Raw genomic sequence first — 21,072 nt, forward strand, 5'->3', positions numbered from 1 at the left:
CTTTTAACACTATCATCCCAGAGAAACTAGTCAAGAAACTCAGTGCACTGGGTCTCAACACCACCCTCTGCAACTGGATTCGGGACTTTCTGACTGGCAGACCTCAGGCTGTCAGGCTTGGAAACCACACCTCCAGCACACTAACTCTGAACACTGGGGTCCCCCAGGAGTGTGTGCTTAGTCCATTGCTCTACTCCCTCTATACCCACGACTGTAAGGCCAAACACAACACCAACTCCATCATCAAGTTTGCCGATGACACCACAGTTGTAGGTCTGATCACAGACAATGATGAGAGGGCCTACAGGGAGGAGGTCAATCTCCTTACAACATGGTGTGATGACAACAACCTCACCCTCAATGTCAGCAAAACCAAGGAGCTGATCGTTGATTTCAGGAAACTGCAAACCGGACATGCCCCTATCCACATCAACGGGACTGAAGTGGAAATGTCAGTCACTTTAAATTCCTTGGTGTCCATACACCAAGGACCTCACATGGTCTCTCAACACCACCTGTCTGATCAAGAAAGCGCAACAGCGCCTGTACTTCCTAAGACGGTTGAAGAAGGCTAAGATATGTCCCCAGATCCTCACTAACTTTTACAGATGCACTACAGAAAGCACACTGACAGGCTGCATCACAGTGTGGTATGGCAACTGCAGTGCTGCTTACCGCAAAGCCCTACAGCAGGTGGTGAAAACTGCCCAGTCCATCACTGGGGTTACCCATCTATCCAGGACATTTATGACAGACGGTGCTTGAGGAAAGCTCTAAGCATAATCAAAGACCCCACACATCCCAGCGACAGACTTTATGATCTGCTACCATCTGGAAAATGGTACTGGAGCATTCGGGCCCAGACTACCAGACTCAGAGACAGTTTTTACCCCTGCACTATCAAACTGTTAAATTCCCAGCCTCTCTCAATCTCACTCTCACCTCACCTCTCACCTATGATCTGAACCTCACAGTGCCTTCTTCCTTTCTTTCTTTCTTACCAAAAACCCAAACACACATTGAAAATCTACCTCTACCATACAAAAGCTCACTCCCCATAATTTCTATCCCTTTATTTTATTCTGTTGATGTATATTTTTGCACACAACCTGTTACCTTACTTGTTTTGCACATTGCCTGTTGTTGGTTTTTTGCACATTGCCTGTTGTTGTTTTTTTGCACATCGTCTGTTGTTTTTTGCACACTGCCTGTTGTCTCTGCCTTTTTTTTGCTACACAACTGTATTGTTGTTGTTGTTGTTGTTGTTGTTGTTTTCTTATGTCCCAGAGCTAGCTAAATAGCCTTTTGTTATACCATGTACCATTTATATGAGTGTAATGACAATAAACTTGAACTTGACTTGACTTGACTTGACTTGATTTGATGTTGAACTAAAGTTTGAAAATAAGAACTCGCTGCCTCATTTTTTTCCGGGTTTTCATGGGTTAATGACTTGTCAGAACGTCTGAGCATCTTATGGGTCGCTTGGAGGTGTTGTGTTACAGTGCGTATAAAAGCTTGGAGACACCCAGATGTGCCTGAACACATCTAACAGTCACATCTCATTTACTTATATCTTCATGTGCCTTAATTTCAGTTCCCTTTCTTTCTACAAGATGCTTACCTCAGAAGGGGGGCGCAGGTGTCAGTACTGGGAGTCTGGTGTCCTGTGTGTGTCCTGTGTGTCTTCTGTAATGGACTGGTGTCCTGTCCAGTGTGTGTCCTGTGATGGACTGGTGTCCTCTCCAGGGTGTACCCCGCCCTGTGCCCGTTGAATGCAGGAGAGGCTCTGGCTCCCCCGCGAGACGATTTGATTTTGGAAAGACAAAGTTCTAGAAGCTGATCAAAGATCCTGAAGAGTGCTTGAGCTGGTATCACTCTAGGTTGAGCCTAGGGGGTTAAGAGACTCAGTTCCTGCAGCCTGTCAGTGTGGGACTCTCCCTTCAGACTTAAGAGACTGAGTTCCTCCAGTCTGTCAGGGTGGGACATTCCCTTCAGACTAAAGAGACTCAGTTCCTGCAGCCTGTCACTGTGGAACACTCCCTTCAGACTGAAGAGACTCAGTTCCTCAAGGCTGTCAGTGTGGGGCATTGCAGCCTGTCTTTAGTCTCCTTCAGACTAAAGAGACTCAGTTCCTGCACCCTGTCAGTGTGGGACTCTCCCTTCAGACTGGAGACTGTGTTCCTTCAGGCTGTCAGTGTGGGACATTCCCTTCAGACCAAAGAGACTCAGTTCCTCCAGGCTGTCAGTGTGGGTCACTAGCTTCAGACTAAAGAGACTCAGTACCTTCAGTCTGTCAGGGTGGGACACTCCCTTCAGACTGAAGAGACTCAGTTCATGCAGCCTGTCAATGTGGGATACTCCCTTCAGACTAAAAAGACTCAGTTCCTGCAGCCTGTCAGTGTGGGACTCTCCCTTCAGACTTAAGAGACTCAGTCCCTCCAGGCTGTCAGTGTGGGACATTCCCTTCAGAATAAAGAGACTCAGTTCCTGCAGCCTGTCAGTGTGGGACACTACCTTCAGACTAATGAGACTCAGTTCCTTCAGTCTGTCAATGTGGGACACTCCCTTCAGACTGAAGAGACTCAGTTCCTTCAGTCTGTCAGGGAGGGACACTCCCTTCAGACTAAAGAGACAGTTCCTGCAGCCTGTCAATGTGGGACACTTCCTTCAGACTGAAGAGACTGAGTTCCTGCAGCCTGTCAGTGTGGGACACTCCCTTCGGACTAAAGAGACTCAGTTTCTTCAGTCTGTCAGAGTGGGACACTGCCTTCGGACAAAAGAGACTCAGTTCCTGCATCCTGTCAATGTGGGACACTCCCTTCAGACTAAAGAGACTCAGTTCCTGCAGCCTGTCAGTGTGGGACTCTCCCTTTAGACTTAAGAGACTCAGTCCCTCCAGGCTGTCAGTGTGGGACACTCCCTTTAGACTAAAGAGACTCAGTTCCTTTAGCCTGTCATCTGTCTTCAACCCTGGTTCGTATCTGGTTGCTTTTCTCTGGACTGATTCCAAAGTTGCAATAAACATTGCTTCGTTTAAATACAACACATCTAGATAAGTACTGAACACAGTTCATACAGTGAGGCTCAACTGGACTCGACCTGGGGTTTGTAAGCCGGTTATTCATGGGTCAGTTCCTGCTTAAAGTGTAAATACAGAGCAATTAAATGTCTCCAAATCTTGATTTTCAGTTATTTTTTTCACTCATTTTTGCTGGGAGGAGACACAAGTTTCTGAAACTACTCGCAGGAAACCAAGCGACATGTCACCCCCCGCCCCATCCCTCCAGCATAGCAGCGGGGGTTCAAATAGCTGTGCCGCTCACACCCGCGCCTGTGTGAGTGTGATACAGCTGGGCTCTGCAGAGACGCCATGGGACTCCGAGCCTGCCTCTTCATCTCCCTGCTCCTCCTGCTGCTGCTCCCTCTGAACCGCGTGGGGGAAGTCACCGGATGCTCCGGCGACTCCACAGGTGAGCGAGCTCCGTCTTCCCATCCTTTTTCCATCACCTTCCATAACCTGGCCCCCAGCACACTACCAAGTCCCAGAGCATTCTACACACATACAGTACGTGCATTTCGACAAACACATCCAGCAGATGTTTGGAGATATTTGGGTGTTCTGTTTTGTTACATTTCTGTGTGTAAAACAAAGCTGCTGGGAGGCAGGACAAAAATCGTAGAAATGAAAGTATTACTGTAGTGTAAATGTTCATATCCATAGTTCTCCACAGACATACGATATGTACATGTACTGTACACAGATCACGTAGGGAGCTGCGTCAGCATGCATAGGCTGCAAAGCAACAAGTAAAGGTTATACATGTACGTACATATCATATGTGTGCTGAGATCTATGTATATGAACAAGTACAGGTTTATTCCACGCTGAAAAGAGAAGAAAAAAAGAAGTTTATATGATGAAATGTTGTTTTTCTTCTCTTTTCAGCGTGGAATAAACCTGTACTTGTTCATATACATGGATCTTGGCACACATACGATGTGTAAATAGGTCTATAATTTATACATACTGTGCATCACACCTTTCAGAGAGCTCAGCAGCCGAAACAGTGGGTTTTTTCTTTCTGCTGATCTCTATATGACTTTACTGGTCTCTTAAACACCAGTGCATTTCATTTCATCTCCCTGTCCCAGTACTGTCACTTTCCACTGTGTATGTACGTACAGTATACACATAGATACAGAGGATAGGAACCAGATAATTTACTGTAAGAGATGCACCACAGACAGAATATCTACATATTGCACGTGTTTTATATCTAAACATATTCTGTAATTCCAGCTTCAAAGCTAAATATCTTGTTCTCAAAAACTGAAAAGGATTATGAGGAGTAGAAGCAGCAGCAATTGGAAGAAAAGCATCAAAAGCATCGACGTTAGTAGAGAAATGGAGCTTTTCTTCAGGTTAATATGACGGAGTAAGAGCAATCACTCTGGTAGAGCAGATGCAACCCGCTATCTTGTTTGGAATTAGCAGTGTTAACTCAAAGACACATCTACAACAAACTACTTCCCATGTTAACTGGTTAATTACTTCTGCAAATACATAATTTGTATTAATTGTTTTTGTCCTCCGATAAACACCGATGGAAAAAATAAGCCTTTCTGGTTATAGTGTGGAGCACCACACCCCTTAGATAAGATCATAAGATAAGATCACTTTATTGGCCATATAAAGTTTCTTGCATTAGGAAATTGTCTTTTTGCAGACCCCAGCTTGCTCTCCATGAGACACACAGGCACACAGACGGGGAGAGAAGCTGGGGGTCAGAGCACAGGGTCAGCCATTTATACAGTGCCCCTGGAGCACTTGGGATTAAGGGCTGTGCTCGAGGGCCCAACAGAGTGGGATTCCTCTGCCGGCTGTGGGATTCTGTGGCAACCTTCCAGCCACAGGCACAGATCCTTAGCCACAGAGCCACCACACCGCCCCTTTGTTTAAAGAAGTGTCAGTTGGCCCATCTGGCCTGTGTGACAGCTCATGGCCAATTGGGCTGAGAGAAGCCAGGGTATTGGCTTCAACAGCATGGCTGGGCAGCTTGTTCCACACTCCCACCACCCTTTGTGTGCAGAAGAGCCTCCTGTCCTCACTGGAGGATCTCATTCAGCTGTGTCTTCAGAGAAGCCAGGGTATCGGCTTCAACAACATGGACTGGGCAGCTTGTTCCTCACTCCTCTCTACACGAGCGTTTTCTAATTTGTCTGACACTCAAAATTCACCTCTTCCTTACACGAACATACAAAAAACATTGCCAGCAATTGCAAGATTGCAAGGAAGCCTTTTTTTACCGTTTCTATTTTCTCTGCTCTTGTCGATCGTATCTATCTGGCTCTTGTAACTCCAAGAGGAAATCGACAAACGGCTTTTTAAAAAGCCACAGAAACCCAACAGGAAGCTGCTGCACTAAATATGCAGTCAGAACTGTGGGGGTGTGTGTGTGAGTGTATATATCCCTCTAAACAGTAGGAAAAAATATGTATTGCAAAAATATACAGGTACATTCACAAATAAAAAAGAACATCTGAAAACCTAAAATAGGTTCCAGCTGACCCCTGTATTAACTGAACCAGGGACACAGACCCCCTGGACTGACTGGACCAGAGTCACAGTCCCCTGGACAGACTGGACCAGGGACACAGAGCCCTGGACTAACTGAATCAGGGACACAGACCCCTGGACTAACTGATCCAGAGTCACAGTCCCCTGGACTGACTGGACCAGGGACACAGAGCCCTGGACTAACTGAATCAGGGACACAGACCCCTGGACTAACTGATCCAGAGTCACAGTCCCCTGGACTGACTGGACCAGGGACACAGAGCCCTGGACTAACTGAATCAGGGACACAAACCCCTGGGCTAACTGGACCAGAGTCACAGACCCCTGGACTGACTAGACCAGGGACACAGAACCCTGGACTGACTGGATCAGGGACACAGACCCCTGGACTAACTGGACCAGAGTCACAGACCCTTGTATTAACTGGACCAGAGACACAGACCCCTGGACCAACTGGATCAGGGACACAGCGGACAGTAGTGATCCATCTTTCCATTCCCCTGCTTCTTCTCTTTCCCTTCTTTCGCTCATTTCCATTTTGCTACACACTGGTTAAAGAGTGAGCAGGGGCTGAGGTAGCCATGCTGGTTTTGCAGTGTCTCATCAAACTCTGTTTCTTTTTCAGACTTTAATAAAAGCAGCACTGATTGTTCAGGTGAGAAAGTATATAACTACATTAAGGGTCTCCAGCCTCTATATAAATTAAATATAAATATATGTTGTCTGCATGCTCGTAATGACACAGTACGGAACAACAGGTCACGCTGTTCACGCTCGAACTGACACTGTACTGAACAACAGGACTCGCTGTTCACACTCGTATTGACACAGTACAGAACGACAGGACTCGCTGTTCACACTTGTATTGACACTGTACTGAACAACAGGACTCGCTGTTCACACTCGTATTGACACAGCACTGAACAACAGGACTCGCTGTTCACACTCGTACTGACACTGTACTGAACAACAGGACTCACTGTTCTCACTCGTATTGACACTGTTCACACTCATATTGACACAGTACTGAACAACAGGACTCGCTGTTCACACTCGTATTGACACTGTACTGAACAACAAGACTCACTGTTCACACTCATATTGACACAGTACTGAACAACAGGACTCACTGTTCACACTCGTATTGACACAGTACTGAACAACAGGACTCACTGTTCACACTCGTATTGACACTGTACTGAACAACAGGACTCACTGTTCACACACATATTGACACAGTACTGAACAACAGGACTCACTGTTCACACTCATATTGACACAGTACTGAACAACAGGACTCACTGTTCACACTCGTATTGACACTGTACTGAACAACAGGACTCACTCAACATGACTGCATGCTGGTTAAAGAGTGAGCAGGGGCTGAGTTAGCCAGGATGGGTTTGCAGTGCCTCATCAAACTCTGTTTCTTTTTCAGACTGTTATGCATGTTGCAATGGATGTCCAGGTGAGAAAGTATATAATTTTATTAACGGTCCCTAGCCTCTATATAAATGAGGAATAAAAGATACGTTGTTTGCACATTGGTTAAAGGGTACAGAAAGGATGACAATGTCAATTCTGCCCACTGGTGTCTGGAGCTTGTGCCGAACCAACCTCTTTTATTCATTCCCAGACTCAACAACATGCAGCACCACTGCTACAGAGTCTTCTGCTCCTCCAAGTCCCAGTGAGTATAGCTGGAATACCACTTCAAGGGTGTGCACTGGGAACACTGGATATCCTCTGAATATTGGGTGTGCACTGGGAACACTGGGTAACCTCTGAATATTGGGTGTGCACTGGAAACACTGGGTATCCTGTGAACACTGGGTGTGCTCTGGAAACACTGGGTATCCTGTGTACCCTGGTTTGCACTGGGAACACTGGGTATCCTCTGAACACTGGGTGTGCAATGTGAACACCAGGAGTGATCTGGGCACCCTGTGAACATGAGGAGTGCTCTGGGCACCCTGTGAAAACTAGGAGTGCAGTGGGAATACTGGGAGTGCACTGTGAACACCAGGAGTGTTCACCCTGTGACCACTGCTAGTGCATCATGAAACAGCCTCCAGTGTACACTCCTCTGCACGTGTCTGAATTATCTCAGCACGCTCTCTGGTGTGTCTACAGAGGAGAGGCAAATGAACTGGGCTGCGATCTGGTCTTCACTAGGAGTCCTACTGATGTGCTGTGTGCTCGTGCTGGGGATCCTGTGTCACAGAAAGAGAAGGAGACCCAGAGGTAGGATCCACTCATCTCTCCATTCCCCCGCCCATGCTCTGGAGATCAATCATCTAGAACAGGGGTCCAGGGGTCCCCCCCCCCCACACCCACATCTCTAAGTCTTCATTCCAGCTGAACTCTGAATCTCCAGTGCTAACTGATGACATCATTCAGGGGTCCCCAATCCTGGTTCTATGGGACCCCCAGCCACACCTTTACAGATACCCACCCTGTCCGTTCTCCTCTCTCTGCAGACAGTCAGACAAAGCCAGAGCCTTTCTATGAAGTCATCAAGGACACAGGAGCTAGAGCAAGCCGTGAGTACAGGGATCACTGTCCTAACTCTCCACTGTGTGTCTGATCCTGTCTCTGTCTATGGATCTTCTCTGTGTATCTGATCTCCTCCACGAGGACTCCTTCACTGTCCTGATTCTCCCCTGTGTCTCTGATCCTGTCTCTGTCTATGCCTTTTCTCTCAGTGTATCTGATCTCCTCCATGAGGACTCCTTCACTGTCCTGACTCTCCGCTGTGTCTCTGATCCTCTCTCTGTCTGTGGATCTTCTCTCAGTGTATCTGATCTCCTCCATGAGGACTCCTTCACTGTCCTGATTCTCCACTGTGTCTCTGATCCTGTCTCTGTCTGACTTAGGCTCTTCTCTCACTGTATCTGATCTCCTCCATGAGGACTCCTTCACTGTCCTGACTGTCCTGAGTTTGTGGGTTTGTGGGTTTTAAGGGATCCAGCGTGAGCAAGTTTGGTTCAGTTAGCAAACCAGCGGTCCACGATCTGCATTCAACTAATTTTAAAACTGCGGTCTCTCATCATGTGTTTTGAGTTTTTTCAGAACGCCTGGAGAAAACGGATTCCTATTACTGCCTGGCGCAAACTCCACTCCCAGCCGGTAACGGTGAGATCCGAGACCTTTTATAACAGTACTTGTAAATATGTCCCTTCTATTGTCATCAGAAGTATAAAGTGGCTCTGCGGGTTTTTTAAAAAATTGTGCCTTTTCCTTCCAACCATTGAAACACTGTGTTCCCTTGGTGGTACCAACCAGGAAACAGTGTAGTGAAAGGATGAGCACTTAATGTCGAACTGGTTTCCCTGTGGAACACCTACAGACACAGGAGACATCGAGAGAGGGAAGGGGAGCTGGGATAAGACCATCCAGAGACGGGTCAGTTTTACTCCACTAATGATGAGCTGTCACAGCAGTGATCCTGCTCAGCAGGAGGAGGAGCCACAGGTTCGGACAGTCAGACAGGTTGAGGCGGGGCTCCACTGAGATTGTGTTTGAGATTATGACAGAAGGCCCCTGGAGGGGCCCCTCAGGAGATTTCCCAGTGTCTCTTGGTCAGACTGCACCAGTTCCTCCTGTGACTTCACAGCAGGGAGCTCTCAGTTGACCCGAGAGAGCGCAGTAAGCTCCCCCTGGTGGCTTGGACCCGTTCCTAGTCCAGTGCCTTCCGAACCCAAGGAGCAGCTGCCTGCTGATAGGCCTCGGTGGCGTGCTGTGACCGCGTGCAGTTCGGGTCGTGGGTTCGAGGCCCCCGATGCAGACGCTGCTGTTGTAACCTCCTGTTGTGGCTCCAGTCTGCCCAGCTGGAGAAGTGGGGAACAGAAATGCTGGAGGGGTGGAACTGGTGACGTGAGGTAGGTTCTGCAAAGGCCCGGCATCACATCTGGGAGGGTGGATAGATCACATCTGTCCTGTTGTTGTGTACAGCGTCAATACGAGTGTGAAAAGTGAGTCCTATTGTTCTGTACAGTGTCAATACGAGTGTGAACAGTGAGTCCTGTTGTTCAGTACAGTGTCAATACGAGGGTGAACAGTGAGTCCTGTTCAGTACAGTGTCAATATGAGTGAGAACAGTGTCAATACGAGTGTGAATAGTGAGTCCTGTTGTTCTGTACAGTGTCAATATGACTGTGAACAGTGAGTCCTGTTCTGTACAGTGTTAACACACCGAGATCACTGTTGCTCTGCACAGTGTTAATGGGTGTGAACATGTGTTTTATTCTTTGCAGAATTAACACAGACAGATACTGCTGTTGAATACTCCACAGTCAACAAATCCCAAGCTGCACAAAGTGAGGACCTTTTACTTATACCTATAAAACTAGCAGAAATTTTAAAACATAACTTCTTGTTGCTCTGTCCAGTTTTAATAAGTGTGAACAAGTGTAATAAGAGTGAGTCCTGTTGTTGTGTACAGCGTCAATACGAGTGTGAACAGTGAGTCCTGTTGTCGTGTACAGCGTCGATACGAGTGTGAACAGTGAGTTCTGTTGTCATGTACAGTGTCAATACAAGTGTGAACAGTGAGTCCTGTCGTTCTGTACAGTTAATGTAAGTGTTGTTTAAGTGTTAGTACAGATGCAGCCATTCAAAATGGGTGAGGTATTTCACGGCATACCGCGACACGCCCACCGGGGTATCACGCGGTTCACGTGTGTCACGTGACTAACTATCCGGCGTCGCCTTGTAAAACCGCCAGGGGGAGCTTAACCTCTCATGTACAGCATTTGAGCCTTTAATTTTGAACTGTGTATTACAGCATGTTAATCATCAGTCATTAAAATGTTGGTATATTTTATGAAAGCAAGATTGCTCAGTTGGACAAAAGTACACAACCTACCTTTATCAGAAATATTTATGCATCAAAGCCTTTACTGAAGATATTACTAATAGTATTAATAATGGATGACTCTGGACAAGCTGTATACTCAAAGTATAATTTCTTTAGCACATTTGTACAAGCACTTGTAATCTGTCCAAGCCATACTTTGTCAGGCATTTTGTTTTACTTCAACGGGCATAAAAACTTCCTTGCTTTTAACAGGGCGTTTCATAATTTCTAACTACGAAAATGATTTAAAATGCGACACCTATCATTCAACTAGAGCTTAAAATATCACAAGGAAAAATACACACCGGTATTCCATTTCTCCCTAAACATTGTAAGCTTCGAAGTCTTTAACTAACGTGAAACCGGAGTCAACAAGCATACGTTTAGAATTTGATTAAAAGGGAATATAATATGGAATCGCGTATCTCAAGAATTTAATAACGGTATGAATATATCCGTGTAATGCGGCAGGGCTATGTAGGGCTGTTTCGCCTGCCTGCTCACGTAAGCTGTCTTGTAGCCTACTGGTCTAGGTGTATGACTACCAACTGGCAGGTTGTGTGTTTGAATCCAGCTGGTGCTGGACCTTCCAGTTTTATTTATTTATTTTTTAATCGCGTAACATAAACATATTACCGTATGCAAACTGTACTGTATACAATATGTATATGTATATTTAATGTCTTAACTGTGCCCGTTTAAGTATTGAATATTCATATCTAATTTTACCACTGAAGGGAAATCTTAACATAAACATACAGTATATGGCTGGTCTCGGTACTCGGTAAAAAAATACACACCAGTATTCCATTTCTCCCTAAACATTGTAAGCTTCGAAGTCTTTAACTAACGTGATACCGGAGTCAACAAGCATACTTTTAGAATTTGATTAAAAGGGAATATAATATGGAATCGCGTATCTCAAGAAATTAATAACGATATAATTATATTCATGTACCGCAACACAAGAATAGTACATGCTGTACATTGTCTGTTGATAATGTTTCTGTAGTGCTTTTTCAGCACTCTGCATGCGACCTTGCTGGTGGCACTGTGGGTTAGGTTCCTGACTCCTACCTCACATGCTGTGTGTTTGAATCCCACTGGAGTCATAACTCTTTTTTCAACAAACATTTCTTTGAAAAAATAAAACATTTCCCTGGGTCAGAGATTAAATAAAACCTCACTCGCACCAAACAAATGTATATTTCTAAATATCACAACATGATCGAATTTAAGTCATTTTAATAACAATGAATAGTCACCTATGCGTTACAATATAAACATTTATATTGATTTAAATCGCGTTTAAATCACCTTTATTTAAAACCCATAAATAAAGCTGATACTGTTTAGACTTTCAATTATTTAAAACTGTATTAAAGCAGCACGATACACAATGCGATGTAAATCGCTATCTTTGTCTTCTGTGTAATAATGTTCACCTCTCTGTCCAGCAAATTTACAATAGTAATAATAATGAACTTTATTGTATATGGCGCCTTTAAAGGTGGCTCCTCAAAGCGCTTTACAGGTTAAAAACAATACTGTTGGGAAAACAATTTTTTTTAAGAAATACAAAATGAGATATAATGATATGTTCCGGCTTAGACATTAACGAAGAGCAGAACGCGTGTACTGTATGCACTGCAAGTACAACCCCCCTCTCTGCAGGAGTGCTGGCTGTGACGAATTGAACCGGTTTCACGGGTATTTTCAAAGTAGGAGGCGAGATTTCCAGCGAAAGACACCTCCCCCCCCTCAAAAACCCAGTAAGTACAGTACTTACTAGTTAGGCTAGGCTCCCGACTACGGCGAAAGGAACCCTTCTTTCATTAGAAGACAATGAACATATTTTAGCCCTGAATTAATTAATAGCAAACATGGTTTACATAAAAGACATTTTTCCAAGAAAGTTTAGCCTTTGTCACTAATGAAACCACTAAATAAAGACATAAATATAAAAATCTTAAGATTTTTAAAATACATGACTTTGCTAAAATTTATTTGAAAATAAAAACAATTACAACCGCCAGGGGAGAGAGAGAACAGGGGAGGGATGTTGGTTTTGCATAAGGGGCGGGGCTATGGAAATTAGGTTTGTTTGGGAATGTGTAGTTACATGTTCTGGCTGTTTGTGAATTATCGTTGTTGAGTATGGAGTGTTGAGGTATTGATTTTGTGTAATGCTTTATGTTGAAAATTGAGGTGGATTTTGTTTAAGATAAACATGATAAACTGGGATGGGAGGAAGGTTTGGTTTTGCATAAGGGGCGGGATTATGATAATTGGAGGACTTTGCGAGAGTAAAATGGTTTGATATATTTGATTTTGTATTGTGGTTGTTATCTATGTTTTTGGTTGGTATTATGTTTATATGTTTTTTTTTGTTGGTTGGTTGTTCTTATGGTTATTAATAATACGATCTATAGTTGAAATCTGAGCCTAAATAAAAAGAAAAAGCAAGTGATTAGGTTTATGAGCAATCTAATTACTTATTCGTTTAAAACGCTATATAAAATAAAGTTTATTATTAATTTGCTGGACAGAGCGGTGAACATTATTATGCATAAGACAAAGATAACGATCCTGATCAGTTTAGAAATCTGTGTACGCTGTAAGGTTTTTACTTCTTAAACTTTTAAAATACACATTTTGAATAGAAAGAAATCCTCTTCCTGGTACAGTATGTATAGCAAACCAGCACATCTTTTTTCTCCAATCAGACGGGTGTCAGATGGTGTCAGCCAATCACCATTCTGCGTTGGGTAGCAACGGGTGACTGTTCTCAGGCGGAAGATGTAAACAGCTTAATGTTCGTGTTAAATAATTTTTTTAAATTCAATTAAACGGGCACAGTTAAGACATTAAATATACATATACATACTGTATACAGTACAGTTTGCATATGGTAATATGTTTATGTTACGCGATTAAAAAATAAATAAATAAAAATGAAAAGTCCAGCACCAGCTGGATTTGAACACACAACCTGCCAGTTGGTAGTCACCCACCTAGACCAGTAGGCTACAAGACAGCTCACATGAACAGGCAGGCGAAACAGCCCTACACAGCCCTGTCGCAGCACACGGATGTAATCATACCGTTATTAAATTCTTGAGATGCGCGATTCCATATTATATTCCCTTTTAATCAAATTCTAAAAGTATGCTTGTTGACTCTGGTATCACGTTAAAGACTTCGAAGCTTACAATGTTTAGGGAGAAATGGAATACTGGTGTGTATTTTTTCTTTAAAGTACCAAGACCAGCTATATACTGTATGTTTATGTTCCAAAATTAATATCGTTTATGGCTTTCACACGCGTTACAGTATGCTCCTATTCTTTTTATGCTCAGCTACTAAGATTTCCCTTCAGTGGTAAAATTCAATATCTACAACGGGCAAAGTAAAGACGTTTACAGTAAGTCTTTCTACGACAGACCAACAGACCACGAGTGCCCCTGTCGGTCAACCAATCACGTACCGCGGTATTTCGCGTCATCACGCGTCACGATGCACGATGCCGTAGGCAATTACCTCCGGTACGTGTCTGTACCGCGCACTTTGAATGGCTGCATCTGTATAAGTGATGACCTGTATAGTATAAGTTAACGTAAGTGTTGACCTGTATCCTGTTCTTTACAGACATCACACAACCAAACAGTGATGTTGAGTACGCCACCATCAACAAACCGAGAGCAGCACAAAGTGAGGACTTTTTTAACTGTTAACCACAGTATAAAACCTGCAGAAGTAATGAAAATGACACTAAAAACAACAACACTGATAGTGAAAAAGAGATTTTGTACAATACACATTCTAGTCAGATTTAAATACCCAGAGATCTGACCGTTGAAGTAGTAAAAAATGAAATATTTTTTTCTGCATACAGGTTTTCTAAAAACTGAAGAAAGGTTAAAAACAAGAGAAGGTTTTTAGTTTTTTCAACACTGTCTGGTAGTTAGTGATTAATTGATCCCATGATTTAATTCAGCTGTGTCTGGAGAGAAGCCAGGGTATCAGCTTTGTTCCCCTCTCTGTGTACAGTAGAGCCTCCTGTCCTGACTGGAGGAGCTCACCCAGCTGTGTCTGGAGAGAAGCCAGGGTATCAGCTTCAACAACATAGCTGGGCAGCTTGTTCTATACACACCCCACCCTTTGTGTAAAGAAGTCTCCCATTCTTGGTTTTATTTCACTGTTCACTATAGGAGAAGAATTCCAAAAGGTGGACAAATGCTCTGGAGCATTTTTCACAGTGTGAGACTTCTCTGTGTGTCTCCCTGAACACAGAGTCTGACTGAAGGGGCACTGACCTGCAGGAATGGGAGGAGACCAACCTGGAACAATTCTTCCACGCCAACGAAATTCTGGACCTCGTGTGCTTGGAAGTCATTAATCTGCCAAAGAAATAGCAACGTCAAATAACTCAGTCAGCGAGTTCAACCGACACCGTCTTTCTTTCCATCTCTGTGTGTCCAATCTCTTTACAACCCATCTCCTATCAATCCCACTGTATTTCATTTACTCTTTCTCACTCTGTCTCCTGTCCGGTTGTGTCTACTTAAAACTGAGGGATTCTCTGTGATCTCCTCTCTCTCGCTGTGTCTCCTGTCCTGTGTGTTTGTATGTTTGTTACTGAGGTATTTCCTGTGATCTCCTATCTCTTATTGTGTCTCCTGTTTTTCAGTGTTTTAATCCTTTTAAATAATTTAGTTCATTCCTCTCTCATTCACTGTGACTCCTATCCATTCTGTGTTCAGTTCCTATGACTTGCCTCTTGCATCAGCGTTAGCAATATAATGCATATATTTAATTTATAATTATTTATTTGTAACCTTGATAGTTTTATCTTAGCTACAGTTAGCATAGATGACAAAATATATTTTAATTAAAAGGATGATGAGCTCAACATCTGTGCATGTACAGTATAATTAACTGAAACATACAGAACATCCTGCTTTAGCTAGTCTCTCGCTGGCGGGATCGCTTATCGGAGAGACCACATCTCAAGGAGATTCTGCAGACTGGACACTGTAGGACTGGCACTGTGGGAGGGTGGTACTGTATTTCTGCCTGAACGCCGGAAATCACTCAGGATTTCCAGAGAGACTCCTGTAGCCTTAAAGCATCACAATCACAGGCCTCAGCATTGCAACTGTATATATCAAACACCCAAACACCCTGAGGCGAGGCTGAACGGTCTGAAGTATTACTTGTAAACACAAGGCACAAGGGAACCTGACTTTATCAGGGGGCCACTTAGTGCAGAGGTGGGGCGAACAGTCAGTTTTCTGGGGAGAAAAAAAACAAGACCAAGAATTAAGCGTACTGAAAGGATCATGGTGTGAAAATCTGGCCGAACCAACTTGGCTGAGGAGGAGGAGTGACCAGGGAACAGCTACACAGGTGGAGACGGGGTGGGAGAGGGACGCGAGGGAGAGAAGGGGATCACGTGCAGTATTCACAGTGTTTCAGGAGAGGAGTCAGGAGTGAATGCTAAAATACTGACAGCCTGTCTGATTGAACTTGGCTGTTGCCATCCCTCCCGAACTTTCATCACAAACTCCTGTCTTCCTGTGGTGTCTCTCAGGAAGCTACCATGTTTCATTGGCTAATAAAGCCCTCTGTAGTTGAGATCTCTGTTATACCCATCTAGAAACATGCAATCAACATGTTATTAATGGAGAATAGTTACAATGTTATTTCACACCTCTAACCCTGCACAAGGGGGCGAGCCTAAGGCTCGGGCCAGGACGAGAGGTGGGTTATGTTGCAGTCATGCTTTCTACACCTTATACTGAGCTCAGAAATAGAACAAGCAGACATCTCATGAGCAAATCGCTCCACATACTGTATAAGTAAGGCTACTTGTCTAGACAAAGCTCAACAAAAATAACAGATTCACATCCGAAATATCATAAAAATGCAAAAACCACATGCTTGTAATGCAAACGTACTTGAATAAGGAAAAACTGTTTTAAGATAAGATCAACTTTATTTGATGTCCTATCCCCCTAGGGAAACCTTTTTACGGACACACATTGCTTCGGCTCATCTGAATACATCACAAAATATTACACATCACCTAAATTACACATTACGTAGTTTGTTACAAAGTAAGCCGTTACTGACACAGATTTATTTACCCTGTTTAAATAGATAAGGGAACATGAATATTAGTATCAATTTGATCTACATCTGGGAACCCTAAAATGTTTTCCAGAGAGGATAAGTTGATATTCAGAATTGAGAATATGAAAGTTATCTGATATCATTTTTTTCTGCTGTCCAATCGAGGATTGTTCAAAAAGTATCTGCAAGGATACAGTACAGTAGTCTATCATAATACTCAGCGACGCAGTGTGGTGTGAATGATACAGGGAGTAAAAACCTTTCAGATGAGCTGTGATCACAGGTTTGGAACACAAAGGAAACAAAACTGGAAATTAGACAATCTAACCACCCAGCAAACACAGCTGAATGGATAAGAATACCTGTAACTTAATAATCAAATATAAGGTAACGATACGACAAATCACAGGAGAAAATATATCAAATAATGAGAAAACAGGAATATAACAGTGGAGCAGATATATGATATGTAAATAGACAAAAGGAAAGATCAACACATAAGGCCCCAAATCAGAGTTTTTCCCTTGAAGATATTCTGGGCTGCCCGGTCACCCCTACAGCAGACGCACTCACACAGCTGTGCACTTTCATAATGTCCTATTACTACTATCAGCTGCTGCCAGTGACTGTGCAGGGTGCCGGGAGCCATACAGGGTGTAAAGACCTTTCAGACAAGCTGTGCTCAAAGGATCGGAACGCAGTGTGTTCTGAAAGACACCAAATGGCGGCCAGAGGGCACCAGCTGTGAGCTCTTGGGGAGACTCCATTCACCCCACATCTGTTCTGCAGCGAAAAAAGAGGGTGACGCTCCCTCTGGTAGGGAAACAGGCACTCAGTGCTCATACTGTAACTTGTTCTGTGTGGTGGCAATATGTTCCTGTAGTCTGTAGGCGATGTAAAGGAAGTTGTAACCCCTCTGTCCCCCCTTCCGAACGGAAACAAGGAGAAGGGAACCAGAAAGAGTAACTGATAGAGTTCAGGCTGAATTTATGTTGGATTGAACTTGTAAAGCAGGAGGTGTTTCTACCAGGGTTGAGCCACTGTTAGGAACAGCTCACTGCCCAGTCTCATCCCATTAATAATAATAATACTTTAACAACTCTGAAAGTGGCTTCTCAAAGTGAGTCTCAGAAAGAAAACAATATAAAAAGATAGGAGAAACCAGATGTAGTACAATTAAATTCAAGGGATTAGAAGTGTAATAGAAGATGGAAGGGAGCAGACAGAGGGATCAACCAACGAAAAAGCTTTTCTGAAGACGCAGGCATTGAGTCAATGTGCAAGGACTCAGGCAAGGTGACTCTCTGATGTCCTTCCTGCACTGTTCCCACTGAAACCCCCTGACAGACACAGGCAGGAGAGCGGAAAAAGACCCATATGCGTAGCGGCGAGACAGGAAAAAGGCCCGGGCTCCTTAGTGCAAAGAGTTCAGGAGTGCCGTATAGATACCTATGCCCTCAGGTAGCGGACGTGGGGCGACCTGGGGCTAGACGGGTCTCAGGACATCCGAACGTCCATGCTAAGCGAGGGCAGAGTGCAAGACCCGGAAATATATAGCCCAAGGGAAAGAGAGGGACTGGAAGGACAGCAGGCAGGGAACTAGGGACAGGACAGAGAAGGAGCGCCCTCTGGCTGCAGAGGGCGTGACACACATCACACAAACAGCTCAGCTGGAGAGACGCCCTGACCAACCGACACACAGCACTGAGGAGGTAAGGCTCAGGGCAGAGTGACTCCTCAGTGTAGAGCCTCCTGCTATTGAGACAGTAGCTACCTGCCACTCTGCAAGAGATATAAACTGGTACAAGAGTCTCTAAAATTAACTACAGATCCTCTTGGTCTGAAATATTAACTGCTGAACAGTCAGGCTCCTGTTTGTGTCTGTAGGCAGAGGAGACAGAAGAGGAGAGAGGAGAGAGAGTCAGAGAGAGAGACAGGTTAGAAATGGGTGTGTGAGAGAGAAAGACAGGTTAGAGATGGGGTGAGAGAGGAGAGAGAGAGACAGGTTAGAGATGGCAGTGAGAGAGGAGAGGAGAAGATAGAAATATTGGTGTACCTAAAGAGATGGGGCATCTGTTCTTCAGGAGTGTTTTAGCCTCTGTGGTCTCTGACTGAAATACTGTCTCTTAATTACTTGAAGAAATTATTTATTTTAACTAAGAGAGATATCAGTATTGTTATTTATTTACTCCCTATGTTGGTTGTTTGTTCACCTATTGTTTTTTTAACAAATGTATTTCCTTCATGAGTTTAGTTATAGAGAACGGACAATCTGTGTTTGTAGGGAAATCTGAGGGAGAGAAAATAGAAAGGCAGGAGACAGACAGAGAGGAGATAGTAAGTGACCAGGAAATTCAGACATCATCAACTACTGTACATTCCAAAACACTGCGTATCAAACCACCAAATCAGGCATCAACAGGGCTATAACAGATTTAAATCACATATTTCAGAAACCAGCCTCAAAATTTAAAATTCAAAAGAATGAATACAAAACGAACTCAAGAAACAAGAGCACAAGAAGAACGGTTTGATACAGAGTGCAGAAACGCTAGAAAACCACTGCGAGAACAATCAAACCAAAAACACAGACAACCACACAACACAGATATGCACCTCACCTACTTACTGTGAGATGATAAAACACCACAAACACAACCTGAAGAGGAGAAGAAGCACACACATAACCGGACAGCTCTCGGAAAACCGAGGAATCGATAGATCAAAAAGTTTCTATTAAAAATGGAAGAATTTAAATAAACCAAAACCAGAAGAATTGGCAAGCCAAAATGGATCAATCTGGAAAAACTATTTTAAACATCTCTACTATTAGAAAGAAAACACAGACACATAAGACCAAAACAACATACATGAAAAACAGAGAACTTTCAGATCAGCTATACAAGACCTAGACTCTCTGACCCAGAACAGGGTCAGCAGCAGACCCTGGCACTGCTGGGGCAGTACTGTCAGACCTGGGCACTGCCAGCCCATCTGGACCCAGAACAGCAGAGCCTGGCACTGCTGGGGCAGTACTGTTAGACCTGGGCACTGCCAGCCCATCTGGACCCAGAACAGCAGAGCCTGGCACTGCTGGGGCAGTACTGTCAGACCTGGGCACTGCCAGCCCATCTGAACCCAGAACAGCAGAGCCTGACACTGCTGGGGCGCTGGACACTGCCAGCCCAATTGGACAAGACCAGAGTCAAGAACATTTCCTTAATGCTATCAGCAGGGAAGACAGGAGAGCAGGATGAGAATGAAGAAATCCACTGTTGGGAATCTCTCCCAGCAGTGCAGAGTCTGGTGTTTTTGAGTGGAAGTGGGGGGTCCTGACAGTTTAAACGGGGATCAGGATCTCGAGAGTATTCCCCAGTCTCCACTGGTGACCGATCCACACCAGCCAGGGGGATCAGTAGCAGCCCAGCAGGGCTGAGTTAATTCAGATCTGACTGAACCCATTAGCGAGACCTGAGCACGCCAGTGACCTGTAGGAACTGTGTCAGACGTGTCTGTGCTGTGTCACGCAGGAGGATTCGAACCCAGAGCCGAGAGAGACGCTGTGTCTTCACCTCTGAGCAGATCTGCTAGGATTGAGAGGAAGGGGCTGGTGTTTCTCTTCCTGGCAGATGAGCCTGTGACTCTGCTCCCAGGTCAAGCAGCAGGGCGCTTGTGCAGGACTGGGGGAATCCAGCAGCCCCTGGGCATGCGTCTCCAGTCAGCCCCTCAGCTCTCATCCGCTGCAGAGAGAGAGAGTCTCTATTATTCTATTACTCACAGCAGCAGTGTGGGCGTCCAGAGAACCAGACAAAAAAAATACGACCACAACACCAACATGCAGGTGGATGCTGCACATTGGTGATGGTGGAGGGGAGTCCCCATTACCTGTATAGCGCTTTGAGTGGAGTGTCCAGAAAAGCGCTATATAAGTGTAAGCAATTATTATTATTATTAAATTTGCATAGATAATCAAGTGCTAAGGATATGGCTGCAGGTATGAATGAGATCTTAGATCTGTTGGTTTTGAAGTTGTGGTGTCGGTATCTGCATTCTGAGGGGAGTAACAGAAATTCGATAAACAAGGGGGGCGAAGGATAGGCACAGATGGGTATTGCTTCACACAAAACACGAGACTGAGAGATGGTGATCAGCACCAAGGGCCCCCTGACACAAGGCTGCCCAGTTCTTCCTCACACTTGGATCCAGCAGATCCAAACACAAGGACCCAGACTTAAATACACAGCCGCTGACACAGAGGTAGAGATCACCCACAGGCAACGATACCAGTCACGCAGAAACAGGGTCTGGAAATATTCTCCGGCACAAACATTAGGACCAACTACAGAGCTGCTGCTTCTCATCTAGCAGCGAGGACAGCACTGGGCGCGTCTTCCACAGGGATCTGAGCTAGAAACCCTCCCAGTGACCCACCCCGGCTCAGGATGGCTTGGTTTGTATGAGAGGTCAGGAAGAGACGAACCGCCTGTGTAAAAACACA

The 21,072-nt window shown here is 44.5% G+C and overlaps 1 protein-coding gene across 5 annotated transcripts; it reads left to right on the forward strand.

The window, feature by feature from the left end:
• The first annotated feature begins 3,344 nt into the window (after window positions 1–3,344).
• On the forward strand, window positions 3,345–15,156 carry LOC138243140 (uncharacterized). Of its 5 annotated transcripts, none has more exons than XM_069198654.1 (10): window positions 3,345–3,473; window positions 6,207–6,236; window positions 7,020–7,049; window positions 7,218–7,271; window positions 7,715–7,825; window positions 8,062–8,124; window positions 8,645–8,716; window positions 9,838–9,900; window positions 14,088–14,150; window positions 14,651–15,156. In XM_069198654.1, the coding sequence occupies exons 1-10, from the start codon at window positions 3,374–3,376 to the stop codon at window positions 14,701–14,703; spliced, it is 639 nt and encodes a 212-aa protein (XP_069054755.1). In that variant the 5' UTR covers window positions 3,345–3,373; the 3' UTR covers window positions 14,704–15,156. The 5 variants fall into 5 exon arrangements, with proteins under 5 accessions (XP_069054755.1, XP_069054760.1, XP_069054756.1 ...); XM_069198659.1 differs by having other exon boundaries at window positions 14,733–15,156; XM_069198655.1 differs by having other exon boundaries at window positions 8,654–8,716.
• Window positions 15,157–21,072: the final 5,916 nt, after the last annotated feature.

The sequence above is a fragment of the Lepisosteus oculatus genome, chromosome 14, assembly GCF_040954835.1.
Source record: "Lepisosteus oculatus isolate fLepOcu1 chromosome 14, fLepOcu1.hap2, whole genome shotgun sequence".
Taxonomy (NCBI): Eukaryota; Metazoa; Chordata; class Actinopteri; order Semionotiformes; family Lepisosteidae; genus Lepisosteus; species Lepisosteus oculatus.

Bases quoted from the DNA above. Each gene is read 5' to 3' on its own strand.
- LOC138243140 (XM_069198654.1), top strand. From the start codon at position 3,374: ATGGGACTCCGAGCCTGCCTCTTCATCTCCCTGCTCCTCCTGCTGCTG. The intron at 3,474-6,206 runs GTGAGCGAGCTC...TTTCTTTTTCAG, and splicing joins ATGCTCCGGCGACTCCACAG to ACTTTAATAAAAGCAGCACT. The intron at 7,826-8,061 runs GTAGGATCCACT...CTCTCTCTGCAG, and splicing joins AAAGAGAAGGAGACCCAGAG to ACAGTCAGACAAAGCCAGAG.